Below are 24,191 nucleotides of genomic sequence, written 5' to 3' on the forward strand. Positions count from 1 at the left end.
AATAAAGTATGCATTTTGAAAATAAATCACATTGGAGATTAAATTATCCAACTATTTATCCAATTAGGATTATCTTGCATGGAACAGAAAATAAAGTAAATGTGATCAAACAATATAAATAGCCATTTTTTTTGTCTTGCTGACAAGATACACTTATTAATTTAGATTTTTCCATGAACTCAATACAGCTTCATAGCAAGCCCAAAGCACAAATGTCGCTCCAGAAGCTTTTGCTTAGAAGCCTATTCTCTTGTATGCTTCATGTAGGTAAAATCACTCTTTTCAGCAGCAATATACCCATACAATCAGAAAAACTTGTATGTATATTTATATCTAAATAGTTTTCTGTGTGAATAGCTCAACTTCTCACCTGCTGTTTCTGAAAAGTAGATTTATTTATTTTTCTTTTCTATTTCACTGTGCCTTAGGTGCTATTTTGTCATGACTGTATCACTGTCTTGGAAAACACCTGTTAACTTCTTCAAATCTTCAAATCTTATTTCAGAAAATATTAATTGCATGCATTGAGAGTAGATTCATTTATTTAACTTTCTTTATGTAACTACAATTCAGTAGTCGCATGACTAAGCACTTGTAAGGTGCAATTTATCTGATCTACTTTTGCCATCTACTTTAGGATGAGATGGATCGCCCCTACAACTGCCTATTGCTGTCTGTTGAGCCTAAGGTGACTCAGATGCAAATGTCTACATTTATTTCAATGAACTTCACAGTGAGGATTTAATCTAGATGAGGGAACTGTTATAACACAACTGACCTTGCAACATGAAATGCTGAATCTTTGCTAATAATTCCCCTAATTTACTAACTGGTGCTCAGCTCATAACAACCAGTTCATTGCCTTGTTTAGTAAATTTAACAATCACAATTAAAGGCTATGGAAGCAGAGATGGAGAAATTATATTCTTGGTTGACAGACAAACATCACCTTTTCGCTATAAGATGCAAGATTTTTTTTTTCCCATGACAAGCAAAGTTCTAGAAAAAAGCTTAGTGACCTGATTATAACTAAATGATCTGTTTCTGGTGTTCTGTGTGTTCCCAAAGCACAGTTTTATGAAAGCATTCCTTTAGCTTGAAATATGATGTGCTCAACATAGCACATTTGTCCTTAAGGCTGTATGATTATGCTTTTGCAAGCACCTAGACAGCACTTTTCACCCACAGATCTCAAACAAATTTACAAAAGTAGGTATCTGTCACTGACAAGCATTTGTCTTATGTCCCATGATGTCAAAGTTGCATGCATGGTCTTGTCATTAAAAGAAGTGCTATGTATAACAGAATAAACACTGACATTCTGCAAAGAAACCTTCTGAAGTTAATGTTTATCTTATTTTAATTTTTGCAAGTGAATACTTTTAGAAAGGGAACACATCTATCCACCCAGGAACATACACATTCAGTTTATGCTAAAAGAAAAGCACATATTAATACATACTAATAATATATATTTTAAACTTATTAATATACTATATTAATAATAGTATAAAAGTAAAAAAAAAATGGGTTTAATCTGTTAAACAATAGAAAAATTCTTATGAACTAGTGATACTGTCATTGAACTGGAGAGAGTTTGAGAACAAGCTTGCTCTGGCTTTTTCACCCTATGATTTGGAATCTGCTCACAGTACTGCCAGCTTAACCAAAAAGGATTAACTCTCATATCCAACTGAGAACACAGATAATTCTCAGTAATTGGTAAAAAATGAAGATGAATGGGGCTGAGAGATAAGGAGCAATTAGCTCATCAGCAGTTACAGCTGTGCACTCAATCCGGATCCATCTCTTGAGTCTCGGTCCCTTTTAAAGAACCTAAGCAGAATAAGCACAGGACACCCCCTCCCAAAAAATTGCCATACCTGCCCGTCATTCCTCTGTCTTCCATTTTATTTCCATGCTATACAAAGACACCTGTCATAGCATTCTGTGTAAATTACTATCTCTCCCAGGACCTGTATCTACAGCCAATCTTCTTTTACATTTAAAAAAAAAAAAAAAAAAAAAAAAAAAAAAAAAAAAAAAAAAAAAAGTAGGAAAAAAACCCCAAACCCAAAACCCGGAAACTAAATGACTACTGTAGACACTTTTAAGTTCCCTGTCAATCGTTTCATTACAGCAGCATCATCTGTTTGAAAATATAAGCAATTCCCTCATCTAATTATAGGGAGGATTTGAGGTTCATTAACATTGCCAAGGCAGAGAATCAGATGTGCAACTGCAGAGCTGTGCTCAGTGGCCTGCATTCTCTGTTTCCTTTTATTTGCTTTTTTCAAGGTCTCCAAGACTTTTTCCTGAAACCATAAAAGTAATTCTTTCCCTTAAAATAGACACGTGTGTTTAGAAAAAGGAAATTACTGCATTTTGTACTGTTCTATTATTGGGCAAGGTCACCGGAGAAAAATAATTTCACCTAAATCATTTTATCTCTGATTCTGGATGAAAAAAAAAGAATAGTATACAAGCAAGCATTACTTTTGAACAACACATCACAGGAAGCTTTGTGTTTGTCTCATAATTTTAAATATTGCAAGGTAACACAGACAAAGAGGAAACCTAACATGCCAAGAAAATATCCTAATTTTCAACACATTTTGTGGTTGTTTATGGAGTAACATGCTAGCCACGTGTAAAATGTTGCCTTGTATTTCCTAACCGTGTTTAGAAACTAAGAACACCAAAGTCTTCATGATTGCTTCACTTCCTTAAAGAAATAATAGCATTTTTTTTGTATGAATGTAGTTTAAACAATGACATTTTCTTGGGACATCTGTTTTGAGATCACATTTTGAATAGATATGAACTCATTTCCTACTAAGCAAGTAATTTACTATTGTTGATAGTTGTTTACAAGTTTTATGAGTCATATTTTAGCAAGTGGCAAAGGTCTTAAGAAATCCTCTGAGTATTCCCTTAAGTGTATGCATAGTGTTTTCATTATATAAAATGTTCGGGAAGCAAAAGTATACGGACTTTTCTTCACTTCCTACCAAGTTATAGATAGCAAACTCTAGCTCACAGAAATAGCTTTAAAAATGTATTTATTTCAAAGGCTTTTATCTTTTGCTGCTGCAGGTTAATGAAGTAGGACAGCAGGGCAGTAAGTACTTAAGCAGCAAGGAAACAATTGAGCTGCTTTACCTATCCGTGGCTTCAGCGCATCAGATGGCAAACATACAACTGATCCTAACATCACACTAAGATGTTAATATGACAAAGAGTAGAACCTCATCAATGAAATTTAAAATTTGACCTTGCCACTCGCTTTTCATTCTGCAATTAAAAAAAAAAAAAGAAAACAAAAAAAGCCACCAAATTCAGCAAAAAAACAAATACCCAACACACAGCATAATCTTTCTTTTTCCTTTGCTGCCCTACTGAATTAATTTTTTAAACAAAACCCCAATAATTTATCTACCCTGCATGTTGTATGTAGAATTGCCACTAAAAAGAACCTGGGACATTTTTCCTTCTTATCTGCAATGTAGCTCATATCAGCCAAGCTGTCACAAGACAGTACTTGATATAAACAAGAGATTGCAAAGACATCTCAGTAATCAATATTAGGATGGCTACAGTATGGAAGCCCCAACCACTGCATACCATTTGTCTCAGCATCTATTTCTATGACCAAATGAAGCATTAATTCAAATCATAAATCTATGGTGATTTAAATCTGGGAATGAGCACCTGCCTTCTTTAATGATTTATTTTGTACATTTCAGTAAGCAGGAGATTTGTCCATATGAACTGACAGGTCACCTTCAGATGCCAGTAGCAGACTGTTTATCACCATGCAGACTAGCATCTCATCTTAGCAAGTAAATATTAAACTAAAAGAATCCAATTGATTGTGGATGGGGGAGAAAGGCGTTGCAGCCATATATTTTACTCAGTGTGCTAATACCTCACTCTGATTCCTCTGTAATTTCTTTTTTTTTTTTTTTTCCTTTTTTTTCCCCCCTTCTAAAATGTTAATTCTGGTGGGAGGATGCAAGCTCAAGGTTACCAGCAAAACTGAGAGATATAAAATAATTACTTATTAGTATCATTGGCTTCCTTTAACTCCCTTCACTCACTAACCTTTTGGCCATTGCTTCAAAGGACCAAGTTAATAAATTTGTGTAGTGCTCTGTATAATTATACAACGTTCAACAACAAAAATTACTTCTATAATTCACATTAAACATTAGATTAAAACCAAAAAGGAATGCAATTCAGAAGTAAACCTGACAAGTCGGTAAGATAAATAAAATAAGGGTCCTTATTTCATTTATCTGCCTTTATGTAGGCATTGGAGCACGGGATGATCAATCCATGCATACCATAATGCCTGCTATGTATGGGCTAAGATGTATCAGTCAAGCTTTTAGCCTGGTTGGATTGTTTGCTCCTTTTCAGTTTGGTCAGGCACATAACCTAATTTAAAAAGCAAACTAAAATCAGGTTGTTTTCTTCTGTTTTATTCTTTCCTCTGTCAACCTTCAGTAATGTAATATTTCATATTCTTGCCTAGCAAGCCATAATTTAAAACATTAATGGTATATGGACTTGATAATATTTATTTGAAAATACATAAGTAAATACCTGAAAAAATGCAGGAGAAGAAGGAGTACACACCTACTACAAAGCAACACCTTTGAAATATGAGTTCTTATCAAGATAATACAGTGAGCTAATTTTCAAAAATGCAACTAATAAACAAAGAACTTAACTCTTCATGAACCTAATAATACCCTGACATTAGTAGCAGTAGGAATTACTTCTCTGACTCCATATGCATCACCAACACTGGACACTAGAAGGGGTTCACTATAAAAGAAACAAATAAAAGCAAAAGGTTTTTGAAACATCCTCTGTATGAAGGGTGTAGCTCAGGACAAGATGCACAGACAAGCAAACTGTATTTTCAGAACCATTCCTCATGGAACGGAGACAACTGGAAAGCTATTCACTCTACTCAGAAGAGCTATTTTTTTCTGAACAAAATTAACTTAATTCTTCATTCAGTTAAATTGGGAAATTAACTGAAGCTAACAAGTAAGTTAAGGGGCTGAGAGGAAATTTTGACAATGACAATAAATAATCTTGCTTCGCTAACTTTGTCCTACTAAAGTAGCTAGAAAGTATTTTCTTAAATAGGGAAAATGATTAGGCTGTCTAAGAGCATATTAGTTATCTAAATTACGCCTCAAACAATGATTTCAAAATAGATATTTTTCGTTTTTATTCAAAGGAAGTTCAGATATTCCTTCTATCCACTCTTCGACAAATACTCTGCATGGTTTAGCTGTTATTACCTGTTAACTTGTCCATCCCCATGGATGCGTATGTGTTTTACGACTAGAACTGCCAAGCAGAATAACAGTTCCACAAGCCAGTATTTGAACGTTTTATTTCACATAACGAATTCATCTAAGCCTGAAAATCTAAACTGGGTTCTAGTTCTAGTACACACTCTTTATCTTCTCAGTTTGCACTTACACATTTCTCACTTTCTCATTACTTCACTTTCCTCCCAGTGTGCTAGAGGCCACCTGGTCCTTACACTTAATTTGTACCTATCTCCTCCTCCCAGATTTCAAAGACACCTGCTCTCTACCCTCTCTTGTTTTCTCTCCAAGAGAACAATCTTTACACTAGTATTCGAGTGACTGCATATGTTGGTATCTGAGTATTCACACACGATTTAAGACAATTTTCTTCACCATCATAGAGGCATTTTTAAAACCTTTATTTAAAAGGAAAACAAAACTAATCATATAATCTCCTTATGCAGTAATGTATACATATTGTCGCTATTTACTGCAGTATGTATCCAGCTGAACCTGTTCTTTGAACTGCAATTCATATTATTTCTAAATAATACCCTACCAATGCCTAGTGAACTGTATAGAAACACTGCTCCCAAACACGTATTTATTTATGTTAAGGCTAGTACATACCCTCTAAGATTCATTCCAAATGTATTTAGAGGATGAAAAACTAAAAAAAAAAAAAAATAAAGCTAGACAAAGGGCCAAAATAAAAACAAAAAAGCCTATCTGAAGCCATTTTATTCCAGTATACACCAATCTTCCTTGCAGTCTTCTGAACGTACCTCTCTGTCATTGAATTTCTGTTGCTGAGTTAATACTGTCTCAACATGATAAAAGGATCCAATACAATGAAATGGCATTACAAAACATTTTACAGCAGACACACACAGATGATTAAAGATTTAATCAACAACAACAAAAAGTTATCCTAGCTTTGAAGTATGCTTTAGCAAAACAAATTGTCCAAACAAATGAATAAAGTATACTGAAACAATTCTTTTTTGAAAAAGAACAAGAGTTGCTGATGGCTGCTTAAGAAATGGAAAAAAATGTTAACTACATTTTAAGAACGTGTTTATTAAAATAAAATATGATAGGAACTGCAGAGCATGGCAGAATTTATTGTGTATGTATGTTTTCCTTTTGTCACAGGGCACATGAAAGTATGAAATATTTTGCTTTCAAGCTTGTGTTCTGAATTACCTAAAGTCGATACCCAGCACACTGAGCAGGAGACATTGTTAAATTTCACTTTGACACCATCATCTGTCACTCCACCTGTACTTTGAAAAATGAACTCTAAGCAATCAAACCACTTTCTTTCATGGAAAATATTAACTGGAGTCTGCAAAGGTAGCCTGTGAAGAAAAGAATGTTTTTGTAATAGTAACAACAACACTGAACACTGGTGTAAAGGCCAGGTACAAAATAAAACTAAAAACATTAAGAAAAAGAAAACAAATATGCAACTTTTTACACCAAATCAAGGACTTCAGAAGGAAGTTCAGAAAGATCACCATTTTAATAAAATATCTCAGTGTTATGGACATATAATAATGCTATGTCTGAAACTTACCAACACTTGAATTCAGATCTCCATTTTCAGAGTCTGCTCCATGCTGGTTATTATTTGCATGATAGTTGGACATAGCTTCCAGTTTGATTTTTTTCACTTTCATTGCTTCTGCTATGGCAGCATTGGTGGCAGCTGCTGCTGCTGCAGCTGCTGCTGTCAGACCTGCAAAGAAGTATGAAAAAAATTTAATATTCATTATTCTATGAGTCTCCATTATTGTAGGGACTGTTATTATTCCTTCATGCTTGTTACATAAGAACAGAAAGCACTGCAGAGTATTATTCCTCCTTGGATTTGAAAACTATCAACTTTTTCAAGTAAAATATTTCACATCATATTTAGATAATTACTCCTGTACATTCATCTAAACTTTAATTTGGTATCTTGTAAGTGCATTCATAATACAATCACAAGTAGCTGCAGCTACAAATATATGGAGTCAAAAATCTAATTTAGTTTCAAAATGGTGTCCTGAGTGTTGGACTATGAATAGGTGAACATGTATATAACCATACTTAGGAAAAAAAAATTCCTTTAGCTCTTTAATGTTTGACATGCTAAAGAAAACAGAAAAAAACAGGTCTATAATTTCTGTTTATGAGTAACAGATGATAGAACCGAGACATTTCTCACTTCGTACATACAGCAAGGAGATGTAGTTGTTCTAGGAAGCATTTCTAGAAAAAAATAATGCAGAACATTATTTTGCTCTCCCAAAACTTGAAGGCATTAAGGTATTTATCAACAAGAAGGGGAACTATTAACCCATTTAATACCAATCCCAAAGCCAAGTGCTCTGCCTCCCAAACCAAGTTGCTGCCATCCAGCCTTTTACAAGAATGTTCTACAAACTCAGGAAAATTTCTCTTTGCCAGGAGCAATTGGAGAACTGGTCCAGTTCTCCAGTAGCCTTCAAAACTCAAAATTAGATGCAGCCCTTAATCAAAGTCACAAGCGTCAGTTTTTGACCTCTTCCCTGAGGCAGGGTAATTCTTCTGCAGTCCCCAAGCCCTGCTGCTGCCCACCCAGATCCCTCGGTGGCAGCAGAGAGAAGCCAGTGTCAAAACGCCACAAGAGCTGCCTCCCCCACACAACTGATGCAGAGGGCAGAGATAGAAATGAGAGATAATTAATCTAAGAAATAAAAGAGAAGGCAATAAAGTAGGTGAGTTTAATGCAATGATGCACTCAGCCCTCAGCCTGTGATGCCACAAGAAGAGAACAGACCCTTAGTCATTTTGAATCAAGATTCTTGCCCTGAACGTGGAGAAGGCTTGAAAAACTCAGTGTAATTAGTTTAAAGGTGCCTGCTCGTCTGATTTTCAGCTACTCTGAGAGGTGCGAAGCGTCTTATGGGTCTCAAGAGGAACTAACTCTGCAATTTACTATTCTAGTGGGCCAAGGCTGCTGTCTAGCATAGGAAGAGTGAAATTTAGCACGAAAGACCAAATAAGCAAATAATCCCAGGCTGCTGAGGTAAATATTGCTACCACCATTGCTTCCCAGGGTCTCTTTTGACTCCTTACATGGAAAACAAGCTCACTTTTGCCATGTTTTTGGCTAGTGATGGGGAGGAACAGAAGGCAAATTCCAGCAGGGAAAAAGCAGAAAGTGAGCAGACATCAGAAAATCTATGAGGTGGATTAAGAGGTGCCTTTGAATATATTGTTGCTTGACTCAAGGTTGTTTTACCTTATTTCTTTGCATGACCATATAAAGACTAGCAAACTTTTCCAGCCTCCTGACCCTCTTCACAGACTGACTTCTAACACCTCCAAGTGTAATGAGAATTACTGACCAAGTGATAATTACAGATCAATATTCTTTAGAAAACTGCTGTGTTCAGGTAGAAGATGTACCAAAGGCCAAAAATAAATGAGAAGGATAAATATGAGGGTTTACTTTTATTTTAGCTTCTGCTGCTATTACAAATTGTGCATGTTCTGATCTTAAAAAGGTATTGACAATAACATGGATTGCTTCCAATTATATTTTTACCTTAGAGGAAGGATATGAAGCCATACATTATACAAATTTGGTTACAGTCCCTAAATTTGGCCAGAGAAAAAGGGATGGTGCACCTCTGAACTTTGGTTTGCATCCGGTGTTCGTTAAACAACACAATAACCTATATTTCCTTTTTAAATATATGTATACATCACCGAAAAGCTAAAACCAGCATTTTTAAAGAAGAATCCTTTGGAGGAATATTCCAGTACATTATATCCAATGACTAGAACAGCAGGCCCCAAATTTTTGGTTGTGATTACACTTCTACAGTTCTAGCAGTTTTTAAGTGCTTCCGAGTACTGGGGTAAATTACATACTAAACAGATGCTGGACACAGGACTTGTGAAACCACCTGTAATTATTATATTTCACTGGTATAATGACCTGGATGCAGAAATCCTAAAATAAAAACTCTCTTTTGCTACAAAATTTGCAAAAGAAAAGTATGTTTTGGTGCATGTCTTTGGATAGGGACTAAGAAACTAAAATACAAATTGCTTAGTTCTGTAGTATGATTTTTGCAAGGTAATGCTTGTGGTAAAAAATTACAATTTTAAAAAGCAGAAATTAAACAAATTTCATGCCTTCTCTTATACAACCACAGAAATTACTGAAATGATTACTTTGTTATACAGCAATTAATGGAAACCATATGAATCTGAAACGCCTGTCTCATATAAGCACTGGTGTAAGTAAGGAGGGAAATGTAAGGAATAATGCTCAGAATTCTAGCTATATGCTGTTCCTCACAGCAATTCCAGCCTACAGCACAGTTTCTCCTTTACTGCTACTTTTGCCTAGCACCTGACTGTGATGATATAGCAAAGCAAGTGGCAAGGAAGGACTAAAGCCAGTTAGTGCTTTATAATCACTGGTGCACTGTGGTGTACTGGGGTGTGGTACAACCCAAAACTTCAACACAGGGCCCAACTTATCTTTCTTATCTCACTAGTATAGGCAGCCAAATATAGTATAAGCAAAAGTTAATACACTACTATGTATCTATATGCCTATTTTAAAATACTAAGTTTTAAAGCCCCAGTATGGGTGTATACCCAGGGAAACACTTAGGATTTTTTAAAAATTTATTCTTTAAAACAGTCTTTTGATGTGAACAGTATTTAATATCCATTTACTCTTAGAATAAGTAGCCAAGGAATTTCCAAGGTGCACACTTCTCTACACTAGAGAAATGCTATCTTCAAAAATTAGATAACCAAATATAACCTACAAAGGCAACTGAAATGAAAAAAATAAGGATCACACCAAACAGCCACATAGATATGTTTCATTCTTTAAAAATATTTATTTGAACAGTTAAAAAGTATCAAGACCAAAATATTCAACGGATTAAAGTCAGTGGTAGTTGTCATTAATATTCTGAAATTGATAAGTTGTTTATGTCTGGCATTCTTCCTGCTGATTATGCAGTGAGACAGGCAGCTTTATAAATATCTCATCACTCCATCGTCACACAAATTTCATCGACAGTGCTCATGCACAGCTATTAGCAATATGAATCTAACCATTACAAGAGGAATGAAAATCGAACATGTGGCATTAATACGCAGTCCTGGTTCCTAACCATCTGATAGGCAGATGGTGTAAAGCGGATTCTCCAGCTGAAATGAAGGGGCACATCATTTAAAACCCTGTTTGCATTCTAACTGATATCAGTGCCATATTGATATACATGATACATCATGGCAGTATTTGAACAATCTAGTTTGTTTCAGTCATAAATGTTTACAGCCTTGTTTTTTATCTTTAGAAGCATGTTCTGAGGAGCGTATTTTTAATTTATGAAACCTATTGTTTACTTCTGTTGAACCAGAAGATTAGCAAAGAGCAGGAATATTAAATTACCACAACCACAGCAGTATAACTAAGATGGATGAATAAAGTATGGTTTTTCAATAAAAGATGTTAGTAAAGGAATTAAAAAATTAGCCTAGACATTTTATGCATTAAATACATTTATTCATTTAAACCTTACAGCTTTTTTCCCATGTGACATACTTAGAACTTTAATGCTTTATAAAGCCATTCATTTAAATCTCTTACTGCATGCAATTAATCTTGTCCAACAATTTAATTCAAAAAGCAAAACATAAGAAAGTAAAGTTCGATTCAACCATCATGCTTCTGAAGTAATCTCCGTATTGCTGACAGTTCCTATAGACTCATCAGCAAAAGTCTGTTCAAGGTGTCTTGCAGGAGCTGTATGAATTTGAATTACAGCTCAATTGAACGCTCGCCAACCCTTAGTAGGAACTCAGGAACAAGAAGCAGAACACCAAAAGAGAGCGCGAAGGATCCTTTCCTACTAAGACCTTCTCTCTTCTGTCACTAGATTACTTTGGCCTGTTGGGTGTGTTTGTAGCTGTTAATTATGTTAATAAAGTTGCAGCCTGCTGTCTCTGCCAAATACAATCATAAGCCTTCTTCTGCCAAGTCCTAGTCTAATTTACACCCGTGCAACTCTACTGAAGTCAGAATTTCGTGGGTAAGAATGAGACCAGAAGTATGCCCAGTATGTGTGGTCTCTAACACTGAAAAATGAGTGAGCGAAACAGAAAACAATGACAAAAAAACCCAGTATCTTCAGAAAACAATTCTGTTTTAAAAGCAAAGTCCCCGAGAGAGCTGTCATATATCATGACAGATTTTCGAAATGTATACGAATTACTGGTGGGCACTAAATCATATCCAGGGTTTCTGCTTTCCAACAAATACTATTGCCTGCCTGCCTTAAGAGAAAGCTCTTAAAACTTTCAGTTTTGACGCTGTGAACAGCTTACAACACACCCTATTTGTGAAGCAAAATAGAAAAGGACCTGTGAGTCTAACTTTTTCAGTCTTGAACATGTCTCAAAACACACATTTTTTAATTGTATGCCTTAAACTCATCCTGGGACAAATTACAAAATTATTTAAATAATTGATCTTAATTCACTTTTAACTTCCTTCACATAATTATGCCTAAGAGTAATAGCAATTCCTAATAGTCATTCCAATAAATAATTAATAATTTTCTTAATGCAACTATTAGCTTCCTTTATATTTTATTTTATATATACTTATATATATATATTTATGGGTACTTACAAAATTCAGTAACGTGTATGTATTTGCACAACCTCCTTCTTTAGGACTTCAACAACATTTTCAAGGAACTTTACCTCTGTCATCACAGAACAGGCAGAAAACCAAAATACAACTGTCAGAAGTGTGTTACTTTTAATTTCATTTATTTGCTGGAAACTTCATTCTGCAGAAACATTTTACTCACTGCATGGGAAGAGGTCCAAATCTCATCTCAATTCTGAAAGAACTTCTTTCATTATTTCAAATTAATGCTTAATCCTTTTTCTTCTAGTTTATTTCAATGGTGCTGACTCGAAAATAACTCAAGCCTTTTCTTGATTTAATACCAGATTTCATATTGTGCTTCTTACTTCAGCAAAATTCCTACTAAAATCTGAAAAAAATCTGCCTGAGAAAAAAAGGCAGGGTTACCTCCTAGGACGTGACCCCGATCACTGTAGGTTATTGAACTGGTTTCATGGGTTTCAGCAGTTCAGGTACAAGTTTTTGGTAGCTTATTACGCTGCTGCCTAGTTATTTCAAATGAAATAGGATCCTAACCTTAGTTTCTGATCTAATGGGTGTTTTATATAGTGTGATACATAAAACAAGAAGGGGAAAGCAATCTGCAGGAGGACAGAGGTCTGATTACGTAGACTGGATTGCACAAAGGAGAACTTCAGACTACACCATAATGTTCCGCTAAAACATACTGAATTTCAGTAGTAGAATTCTTTATGTATAATGTATGTCTGGAATCTCAATTATCTAGAAATCTTATTTCTGTTAAGCTGTCTGGATTGATCCAATACAACAAGCTTGGTATACCCTAAAAATTTCATTACCTGTTATTTTGGGATAATCAAAAGAATCTTGTCTGGTCCCCCAACTGTATTTTCCTGATTAACTAGAGTGGTTCAGCATAAACTGCTCATCCAGATAATTTTTTTTTAATATCTCTTAAAGGGCTATTATTAAAGGTGTCATATTAATGAAAAAAACCAAAAAACTGTACCTTAAATACTATTAAGGAAGGAATACTTAAAAAAAATCATCCATGGTTTAGACTGGTGCAACTAAACTGAAACTGACAGCCCTGCACTGGGAGAAAACCAGTGCATGTGAAGCTCAAACCATCTGTTGTTCATCAGTCTAATCAGACCTTTTTCCTGTAACTACTCCTAACTTATAATACGAATTTTGAGGCCTGGGTATAGCATTTAAGATAAACAAGCAAAAGAGCTAAATTTCCACAGCAATCTTCAAACCTAAAAATATTCTGCTTAATTGTGCCTCCACAATTAATAACACAGTTGCAGAAATAAAACATTGACGTAGAAAGCAGCAGTGTCCTTTTCCTTTATTAAGACTGCATTTTTTGAAATAGATCTACTACCAGTTCACTGATGCTTCAAAAAAAAGTGTAAATGGAATGATTTTATCACTAATATTTGCCATTTATGGAACTGATTGACTTACATTCCATGAAGTTGTTCTTTCTAGTGGATTTATTCCTTTGCACTGAAGAGTAAAAAGTGAAATCACAAAGTGCATTTCAAATACCACAACAAATTACTAACTGTTACAGCTTCACAGGGTTTTGTAATTATGAATTTATTATTGGCTTGGTGCAACTGTGACAGAATTAAACAATGTATGTTGCATAACTGCCTGGCTATACTGCAGTTTTCAGCAACAGTTTAAAATCCTACTGGAATGCACACAGCAACAGTACAATACAATTAAGAGAGAACATTCTTTCTTAAACAACAGTCATCTTTTCAAAAGCAATAGATTCTCAGCTCTCATTCACTCTGTTGCATTATTCATTTCATGTGCAACCTCATGCTGGACCATAAATTGTTACTTTATCTAATCAAAGGCGACTTAACTCCACAGAAGGTCAAAGGTTTAATTTTGTGAAGTATTATCTTACGCTATGAGTTTAACGGAAAAACAGAAGAAGAAAAACAGCCAAGAAACTGGTAATAAACGAACCTTTATTGCCTCAGGCACTGGCCTAGTTAATAAACTTTCATTGAAGGTTTCTTTCAACTGTTATGGACAATGAGGTAAAAAAAATCTTAAATTACAGCCATGTGTGACTTTTAAAGCGGGCATTCTTTTTTATCTCAACCTCCCCAGCTTAGGAAAAAGACAAAGAGATTGTCTTCAATTTCTTAACCAAAAATGTATGCTTCTAAACAGATAAAAAAGTGCAGACCGAGCCTTTTTAAAGCAGAGGCCAGCTTTGAACAATATAAAAAAGTACTTTTCCTTAAGTGTCAAATCCTGATCCACAATGTCTTTAACTGAACAGCATGCAGTTCCAAAAAAAACCAAAAAGTGGGAAGGCAAAATGTACATACACTAACGATATATTATGCTAACAGTGATGGTTGGTTCCTGAAAGACTTTCTGGTTTACATTTGCATTGCTAGAGTGCAGTAACGGCTCTTCTTTAATAGAATGACTTATTACGAGAACAGCTTCCCTGCACTTTTTACAAACAGAAGTTCTTTTCTTCTTTTTGTGTGTATTATCTCGTGTTCTCACAATACTATTCTCGCTGTTAGGAGAAATTAAAAGGTTTAACATAATGACAGTTACTGGTGGTTATTGGTGCTTGGTGAATTTTCTTCATTTAATGTTCTTAGATTTTACTAGCTACAATGTCTTTTATCGACATACTCTTTGGGACCAGTTTAAAGAAGTATATTATAGCTTAAATTATACAGTAAAAGCAATAAGAAGACCAGTAGTATTTAAAAAAATCTTAGCCTTTAGTCTAATTTATAACTAGATGGACACAACTAATTAATTGTAACAGTGCTACAATTCAAAAATACTGAAAAGATGTGTTCATGCCTGTAACAGCAGTAATGTAGCTAAATACTCATAATCTTTCAACCAGCAGGAGCTTTTGTAGTTTTTTTTTATAAACCTAATCCACAGCTTGACACAGATCCTGGGGTAAAGGCACACAGTTCTTTGATTAAACTAATATCTAAACACTGCTGAGGCAGTCTGATGGCCCTGTGGAAGTATGTCTCCCTACAACTTCCGAGCTCAGCCTTGCAAACAGAACTGCCAAATTCTTTCCCATAGACCTACTGTAGTTCACATGCCCAATCATGTGAGTGAAATTTAACTTATTCATGTGTATAAGTACTTGTGGCACCAGAACAACTTCAGAATAAAATGAGATTTTAGCTGTGGACCACAATGGTGCAATTTTAGCTTTGATAGCCTTCTGGTAGGATGGACGTGCTCCCAGAAGGACATGTTCTCTGCGCGGAGTCGACACACTGAAGAAATGACCCACTAATATTTAGTTGATGTGTTATCAAAGCCTTTGTGGCCTTTATGGCTTGGATCCTAAAGCAACATTTTTTTGCCCAAAGAAAGAATGATTAGATTCTCACTTCTGGTGCACAAGAATAGTCAGCTACAGACTTATTTCAGGCTCCTGACATCCCCAGAAAGTGAATACAGCATTATTCCTAGTCAATGAAAGAGAAGGCAAGAAATTCAGGGCTTTAGCTAAGATGAAATATTATCACAGCTGCTGATTAAAGCAGTAGACCTTCAGTAAATGTCTAAAATATAAACTACTATTTCAAGATACTTTAAATAAAGTTTCCATCGGATTATTCTTTAATAGAGTAAAAATATACTACACGTATTAAAAAAAACCTAAAATGTCTTTAAAGAACAATTTTAATCCTGTTTTGTCATACTTAGCTTTAAAGTAGATATTGTTGTGCATCTCCTTGCCCCAAAAAATAAACCTGTATAATACAATATATATTAACAAATTCTACAACTGTTTTCTGATTACCTCTCTCTATCTGCAGTGTGCAAAGCAGGTTTCACCAAGCATTAGAAAGACAGAAGTCAATATAACAGTGGAAAAAAGTCCCAGAAATCCCCCACTGGTTATTTCAAGACCTATACACCTTTGTTTTAACACAGCAAGTTGAGTAAGAGAATTTTCACATTTCTGAATGTAAAGAATTCACCTGTAAGGGTCAGGAGAGTCCTCTCTCTTTCTTCATTCTTTTATTCACTAGAAGTGTTGTAACTTCAAGAGCTGCACTGTGGCTTTGGGGCTCTTTTTTTCTCTTTTCTTTTTCTTTTCTTTTTTAAGTTTCATCAGATCCATTATGCATTACTCTGTGCCAGAGGCAAGGCATGGGGCTAAATGTACTGTTACAGAACAGTGATAGCAGAGTTTGTACTGTGATGCAGAACTGTGATACTGTACAAAGTAGCTGTGATAATGACTCACAGGTAACACTGTGTAGTCCTTTTTTCAGATGAAAATGCAGTCAATTGTCACAGACAGCCCTCTCTCACCTTTATGCTCTAATTGTTGCACAAGGTAACAGAACACTAAATCCCACAGGCAGCACCCTGGGTGCTGACCAAGGCATTTGATGAATGTTTTTTGGTGGCCTGTCCCATTTGAAGACGCAGTATCTCTTTCCAGTTCAAACTATGGCACAACAGGGGCATGATGTGCACTTGTGTCATGATCCAGCACTTTATCAAAGCATGGATATTAGGACAAATTTGTTCACGGAAAGACTGGTTAAGCATTGGGACAGGCTCTCCAGGCAAGTGGTGGAGTCACCATCCCTGGAAGTGTTCAAAAAGTGAGTAGATGTGGCACTTCTTGATAATGTTTAGTGGGCATGGTGTTTGGTCAAAGGCAGGACTTGATGATCTTGGAGTCTTTTCCAACCTTAATAACTTCATAATTTTTTTTATTCTAAGGCCAAATTATCACCCTAAACCAAGGGAGTTCTCTCACACCCAGAGTATTCAGTGAATACTGAACTTCATTCAACAGAATACTTTTATTTTGTACCTCACAATTGCCTGCTACAAAAAAAGTAAACATCTGAAGACTATTAATGCTGTTAAAAGGAAAGTGTGGTATTAATAATGGATACATTATTACTGTACTTGATTGCAATATGAAAACAAATATGCAGTAGTTTTTCTACAGTTCCTAACATATTGGCATAACTGCAGTTCTATATTATAAAGACCTGCAGACATTTGTAAATTCAGATTTACATAAATGATTGTATGTATTGCTTCTGAAAGGCATATTCTTTGAAGCTGACAAGTGATTGGTACCACTGTCTAACACATTACGAACAAATATCAAGACGTCATCACATAAGCAAGCATAACAGAGCCCCAACATTCTCTATAGCAGAAACCTGAGAAATCCTCATGATATGCTAAGCAAAGGAGACATTATATGTTCATTGCTAACAATATTTTATGAAAGAAAAAGTTTTATGTTATCATGATCCTCTCAACTTGGTAGTGTCCACCAAAAAGACTAAATATGATGACAAGTTATTTCACAGATTCCATGTTTTGTAGGGAGAACTAGATCACAATTTTCAGCAGATAATTTAATTAATCTTTTCTTCAGCCATTAACAAACAGGATATCAACATATTTGGATTTTCACAAATCTGTTACTGGAAATCACTTTTCTCCACCTTCTCAACATTCTCACAAGTGCAAAATGGGACGTGTGCTTTCTAATTTCTCATCCCTCTGGGTTATGACCTTCTTTCTGATCATTGCTAAATTCCAAGTTTTAGACTTATCTGACATTCAGATTGGCTAGATGGACTGCACACAACACACACTGAGTAATAGAAATAACAGGCAAAAATTTAACTAGTATCTGGGTAATAACTCACTATTTTTATTCCAACTACAAGTAATCTAACTTTAATCAACAACAAGATGCAATCTCAATACATAACAATGAAAGTATCAACACTCCCACTGAATTTATTTTTCAACAAAAAACACACATAGCCCATATAGTGTACACGTATTTCTTTTGTATTTTCTAGATATTACTGGTCTTTAACATAACGACTTCTAGACTAAAATTTTTAGTATGAATAATTTTTTAAAAAATGGAACAGGACCATAATTGTTACTTTATCTTAGAAATCAGAGCATCATTCTAGTAATTTGATACTAATGTTTACTTGCAGTCACTTAGGAAGACATATAGATAACTAATAAGATTGCAAGTATAAAACATTGATTATAATCAATATTTGTCACTGCATAGCCCAAAGAGCTGGTGGATATTTTCCAAAGTGAAGAATATATTAGTTCTGAAAACATGTCTATGGCACGCATAAAATTTACAGGAAAGAAAATGACTGGATTTGATTCAATTTTTCGTATTAAACTGCTGAGTTTCTTTAAAATTGAATTCCTCATCACTACTTAAGGCGTATTAAAACACAGGAATTGCTTTTGAAAGGATGTAGACCTATTGTTGGATTTAATTCCGTGATGTACTAAGAGCCCATAACATTAAGGAATTTTTTTTCTGTCAGTGCCTTAAGAAATTTATGAGACATTTCTAGCATTCTCTTTGTTTGCTCTGTTCTCTAATTGGTTGTATTAGTCACATGCTATATTTCTTTGCCAGGCTTGAAAAAGAGTAATTCCTCCATCCATCGAAACAGACTTTCTATGGCAATAACAGGCCCCAGGAGAATTGTGATTCCTCTAAGCTGCATACTAACCATATTTATATGTGTGTGTGTGTATATATATATATATACACACATATGTATACAGTGAGGTTTCATGCAATAAAGGCAGATGAATCAACACAATTCTGTCCTTCCAACAATATTTAATAAGGATAGCACATTGTCTACAGAGACATTCATACATGCACCAAGTCCCGTGATCAAATCTCTGTGTGTAAATGCAGTTGTATCTACATTTTTCTTTCTTTGCTGTTGACATCCTGCCCTTCTCAAGTATAGTGTTGTCTCAACTGACCACATTTTTGAAGAAAAATATTTACAAGTAGTTTTTTTCCATTCTCATGGGTTTTTTTCTCAGAAAGCTTACATTGCAGGAAAACTTCTGTGAATATTAGTAAATATTCTATTTTCACTGGAAACTGCTACCATTCAAGCATAAGTGATTGATATTCCTCATATCAAAGAGAATAAAATACAAAATTAGTTATAAAATGGCTTCAGTGCATGGAAAAAAGATTGCCTCCTACAATGTCGATGATATACAGGAATTTTGGATGGATTCATATTTCCGATCTCCTAAATGAACAGTTGACTTTCCTCACCAAACTAACAGAATGCCAGAAATCCAACTGTATCCTGGGCTGCATCAAATGAAGCATGGCCAGCAGGTTGAGGGAAGTGATTCCCCCCCTTTACTGGGTTCTCGTGATACCCCAACTGGAGCACCATGTTCAGCTGGGAGCCACAACATAAGATGGACATGGACCTGCTGGACTGAGTCCAGAGGAGGGTCCTGAAGACAATCAGAGGGGTAGAGCACCTCTCCTATGAAGACAGGCTGAAAGAGCTGGGATTGTTCAGCCTGGAGAAGAGAAGACTCCAGGGAGACTTTACAGCACCTTCCAGTAACTAAAGGGGCTACAAGAAAGCTGGAGAAGGACTTTTTACAAGGACATGTAGTGGTAGGACAGGGGTTAATGGCATTAAGTTGAAGAGGGTAGGTTTAGATTAGGTATTAGGAAGAAATTTTAAACTCTGAGGGTGACGGAACAGGTTGCCCAGAGAAGTTGTGGATGCCCTATCCCTGGAAACGTTCAAGGCCAGGTTGGATGGGGCTCTGAGCAACCTGGTCTAGTGGGAGGTGTCCTTGCCCACAGCAGTGGGGTTGGAACTAGATGATCTCTAAGGTCCATCTCAACACAAACTGTTTTGTGAATCTGTGAAATACCAATTTTATCAAGAGGATCAAACATTTTTTGCATCCAATCGCAGCACCAGCTCGAGTTTTATAAAAGAGATATTTTAATGAACATTTTTACTTCAAGCTACCATATAAACAAAAAAACAAACTCTAGTCCAATTTAAAGCTCCTACCTTTGTGCTATGTCTGCCCAAATCAGTCCTTCACTAACACTGTTTCACACAAGTGTTTACAGAAGCAATTGTATCTGCAGAATGCCATTAACACAGTACACTTCGCCATGTATTAACCTTCTTTTTCTCATCCCATGTGTTCATATAAAATGCCCAGATGAAAATTATGGAAGATATTTTTTCTAACAGTAGGATTGTGCTTTTTGACAGATTATATGAACAGTTACTTTGGCAGCTTTAGAAATGCCCCTAGGTCAGTTGCTTGGTTATACTGCTGATGGCCGGAGTCTCCTGTTTGTCATTTTCTTATAATTTATCTTCAGTTAGTTGCAAATTAAATCCAAAAAGATCATAACCCCACACCTACAAGACCTCTGCTTAACCATATGTGCCAAGCATACCTTCTACAGAAATCCTTAGTTGGTGGCAAGAAGAATCTGAAGGCACACTGAAAGAAAGTATCTGAAAAATATCTGAATTACTTTGTTCACTCTTTTTAGCTAAAAATACCATCAGAAGAAGAAATTAGAGGCTCTTGAATTTTAATTCTGAGATTACCGGAAGGCATCAGATGTCATCTACATTTTAATTTTATTCCCCTTTACCTATTAGATGGAGATAACACTTCCTTACTCTACAAAAGGATTATCAATACAAATCAGTCAAGAGTTGAACAAAGCTTTAAAAATAAAGGAAGTGCCAAGCATGCACTAATATTGTTATCAGCCCTTGTTCTAAATCTATAAAGTCAAATAAAGTCCATAAAATGCAAACTAGATTTGCCTAAGAAGTGAGGGCAGCAGTTCAGTGCGAAGTGTACATGGATAAAAATCCACAAAGGAACTATGAAGATGAAATATTGCTTTCAATTTTACCATGCACCTTAAAAGGTCACAAAACACTTTTGAGCCTGGGAGACACTAAGAAAGAATAGGAAATAAATATTTTTATTAGTTTAGCTGTAGTGTTTTTCTTAAAACCATCACATTAACAGATACAAGTTTTTTTACCAGCTTGAATTACCAGTTAACATATGGTCAATTCAAACTCTGAAGCAGGGAGGGCATAAGATCAATAGTTTAGCAATTAAAAAAAAAATCAAAACATTTTTCAATTTTTGATTATTTGTCAAAAATTCTTAATTCCATGAAATCTACTTAAGGTTTTATTATAATTAAGTTTAAAAAAATCTCCATCCTTCTGTTGTTACCTGAGCTAGTTAAGTGTTAAATGTACTTTTCCTAAATCACTGACAATCACAAGAAGGAATATAATGATTTTTCCTTATGTTTGTAAAATGTCACTAGTTATTTTTTTGTTGACTGTAAAGGAAGTCGTATTCTGAAAAACAGGATATTAAGGATTAAAAAATATACTTCTAATCTAATTGTGCTGTAAAGCTGTCAGATATTTTTTTAAATGGTCTGAAAAGAAAAAAGGAACAATATGATTATCTAATAATCTTTCCATCCTTTACAGACAAGAAAAAACAGGTGTCTATTAAGAACTATTACATCAAGTTACCTGTTCAAGGATACAGTGGAAAAATGCTTAACTCTTTATCACTACATTAATTTTGAGTTGAGAGCTTCATAAAAGCATATGCTCAAGTTTGTTTCTAATCCAAAAGTGTACACACATAAAAGGAGTAAATCAATGTTTGTTTTCAACAGAGAAGTAATAACATGGGGAAAATTCTCATGCCAATGTCCATCTAACATAAATTAGTGAATTAAAGCCTAATGTGGTCAACAGCCTCTTCAGCTGTTGATGCATTTTTCCAGCTGCATTGGATCAGTGAAACCTGGCAAAGACTGCTCCTCTAAAATACCTTCATGTATAATAACTTTGCAATTTAGCCTAAGTCAAAACTGTGTAATTTTGTTTGTTCACATGAATTGTTCCAAGAAGGTCATGTACTGCACGCCACCCAAAGAGTATCTTCTTTGACATAATACTGCCTAATTGAAATATGCAGGTATCTTTTCATTTTTTCAGAATTTCATTGGTAGCCAAACACAGACTTTAGGGCAGGCTCAGAACTGCTTTAAAGCAGAGTTTATTCAATATAGAATTATTTCTATTTCAAATTGTTAAGGTATGGCTACAAGACGCAATTAAAAATTCAATATATTAGTTCTAGTTTCCAGGGTATCATCTGTAGATATATTTTGGAACCCTGAACAAATAAATATCATTAAACAGCACACACTATCCTCAACAGCCCTAGAGAAGAAAGAAATGACGATTACTTTTGTGGGTCACAGTTGGCAAATACAGGCAGTTCTGCCTGGGGTAAGTGGCGAGGTGAAGCCACGAACTCTAGCTGCAGTCCTCTAATTCCTAAAACATGAAACATTTTGTATGCACCTAATTTGCTAAAGTCTGTGAGATTTCCTAGGCTTGTTTGGTGATCTTTTTTTAAATAATATACTGTGTATCTATGTACAAGGCGCTTTTCAAAAGCAATGTAATATATATCTTGCAGTCTTAGCATATGCTATTCCTGTTGTATCCTTTCTGCACTAATTAGTTGCACCCTATCTTATGCATTTTAAGGAGTATCTTCTTTATTTTTGTTATCATTATTATTTGCACCTTCATTCTTAACTACTAGAGGAATGAATATTGGGAAAAGAAAGTGGAAGAAACATGGGAAATGTATGTTACAAATATGAATATATTTTTACTAATATTCAAACTTAATTTTCAGCAACTTTGTTGTTTTAAAGCTAACTGTTTTAAGGTTTTTTGAATTTCCTACTGGATTATATTTAAAAAAAAATTAGCCTACCAGATAGGCTAATTCTGATAATAAATATTTATCCTGAATCTTTATGTTAAGTTACATGTTACGCCCCTGTGTAGCTCTAGAAATTACTGTGAAGCCAACGCAGTAGAGAGAGATATTTGAAGTTCAGAAGCTGCTGACATTGGGCATTAGACGATAAGTAGGTCAGAATATACACTTAACATTCAAATTTAAATATAATATTGTGTAATACAAGAAGATCTATAGAGTCATAATGTCTGAATATATTAGGTATGATGATAATACTTCTATTGATTTCAGTCTGTTAAAATAATGAAACTGGATTACACAAATCAATTCCTGGAATGCAACACAAAATTATTATTTGGTTTGCACTTTCAAAATAGGCTTTTCAAGTGAGATTGACTGTAACTATTTTAGACTTTAACTAAAAACAAGTGTTAATTTTCTCAACATCACCTAAAAAAAAAGGCTTATAGTAAGTAGTCTTTTTGTTATCTTACGGTTGACAAGCTTAACAGTCTTTTAACCATCTAACAAACAGCTTTCTCTGTGTGATCAATTATTTAAGACTCTTGCTCTTACATCATTACTTCTGCAAGGAGAGGAGGTGTTTCAATAGGAGGATCTGCCATTAAAGACAATTAACGAGCAGTCCGTTTCCTTTGGCAGAGGGAGGACACTCACCAAATGCTGTAAAACATTCAAGAATGTAGTTTCTGGTGATGTCTTCACAGTTATACAGAACTAAATATTTCATAACTTCTTGAAGTCTAACAAAAAATAAGGCATTGGCTTTTCAGGCTGTCAGGAATGATGTTTTGTTTCCCAACAAAGTGCTCAGTGTATGTTAAATTATTTCTACTCCAGATGGGAATCAGATAGTACTCTTGAATTTACTCTGTTTTTTATAAAAGCATTGAAAAGATTTTGTTTGTCCAATATCACTATTACGGACACTAAACAAAAATTAAAAATAAGGCATTTTTGAGAATGTATGTTACAAAAATGAGTTGTGATCCAGAACATGGAATACCATAAATCTGCAAAGCACAAAGCACGCATTCAAACCTGAAGTGTGAAGCAAAGAGGAATTTGCATTGTGAATGCAATAAAAACTGTAAATCGTTTCCTTAAAAGCAGAAGACAACAGTCTGAGTTAAGGGCTGCAGGCATCAAAGCCTAACGGGGTGTGCAGAATACTACAGATTCCCATCCTGGCATAGCAAGTTAAAGATGTGCGATGGAGAGCCACACTCCTCTGTTGTTACCAGGAGGTAATTATACAACAGTATTTCTAATGATGGAGTCCCAAAGCAATGCTTCTCCTCTTCCCAGCGGAAAATATCTTTTGAAGCAAAGAGTGGCTGTGGGATTCAAGAGGAGGGAAAACACATACCATAAAATATAATTAAAAATTGTGGAGGCTGCCTATGACAAGAATAACCATAAAAAACAGATACAAACCAGCTGGCTGT

The 24,191-nt window shown here is 35.0% G+C and overlaps 1 protein-coding gene across 5 annotated transcripts in view; it reads right to left on the reverse strand.

The window, feature by feature from the left end:
- Positions 1–24,191, reverse strand: part of DACH1 (dachshund family transcription factor 1) — a 355,980-nt gene that overhangs the window by 163,019 nt on the left and 168,770 nt on the right. For all 5 annotated transcript variants that reach the window (XM_032099932.1, XM_032099931.1, XM_032099934.1 and 2 more), the window contains exon 3: positions 6,916–7,077. In XM_032099932.1, coding sequence (XP_031955823.1) covers positions 6,916–7,077 — 162 coding nt within the window. The remainder of the gene's footprint in view (positions 1–6,915; positions 7,078–24,191) is intronic.

This window comes from Corvus moneduloides, chromosome 2 (assembly GCF_009650955.1).
Source record: "Corvus moneduloides isolate bCorMon1 chromosome 2, bCorMon1.pri, whole genome shotgun sequence".
NCBI lineage: Eukaryota > Metazoa > Chordata > Aves > Passeriformes > Corvidae > Corvus > Corvus moneduloides.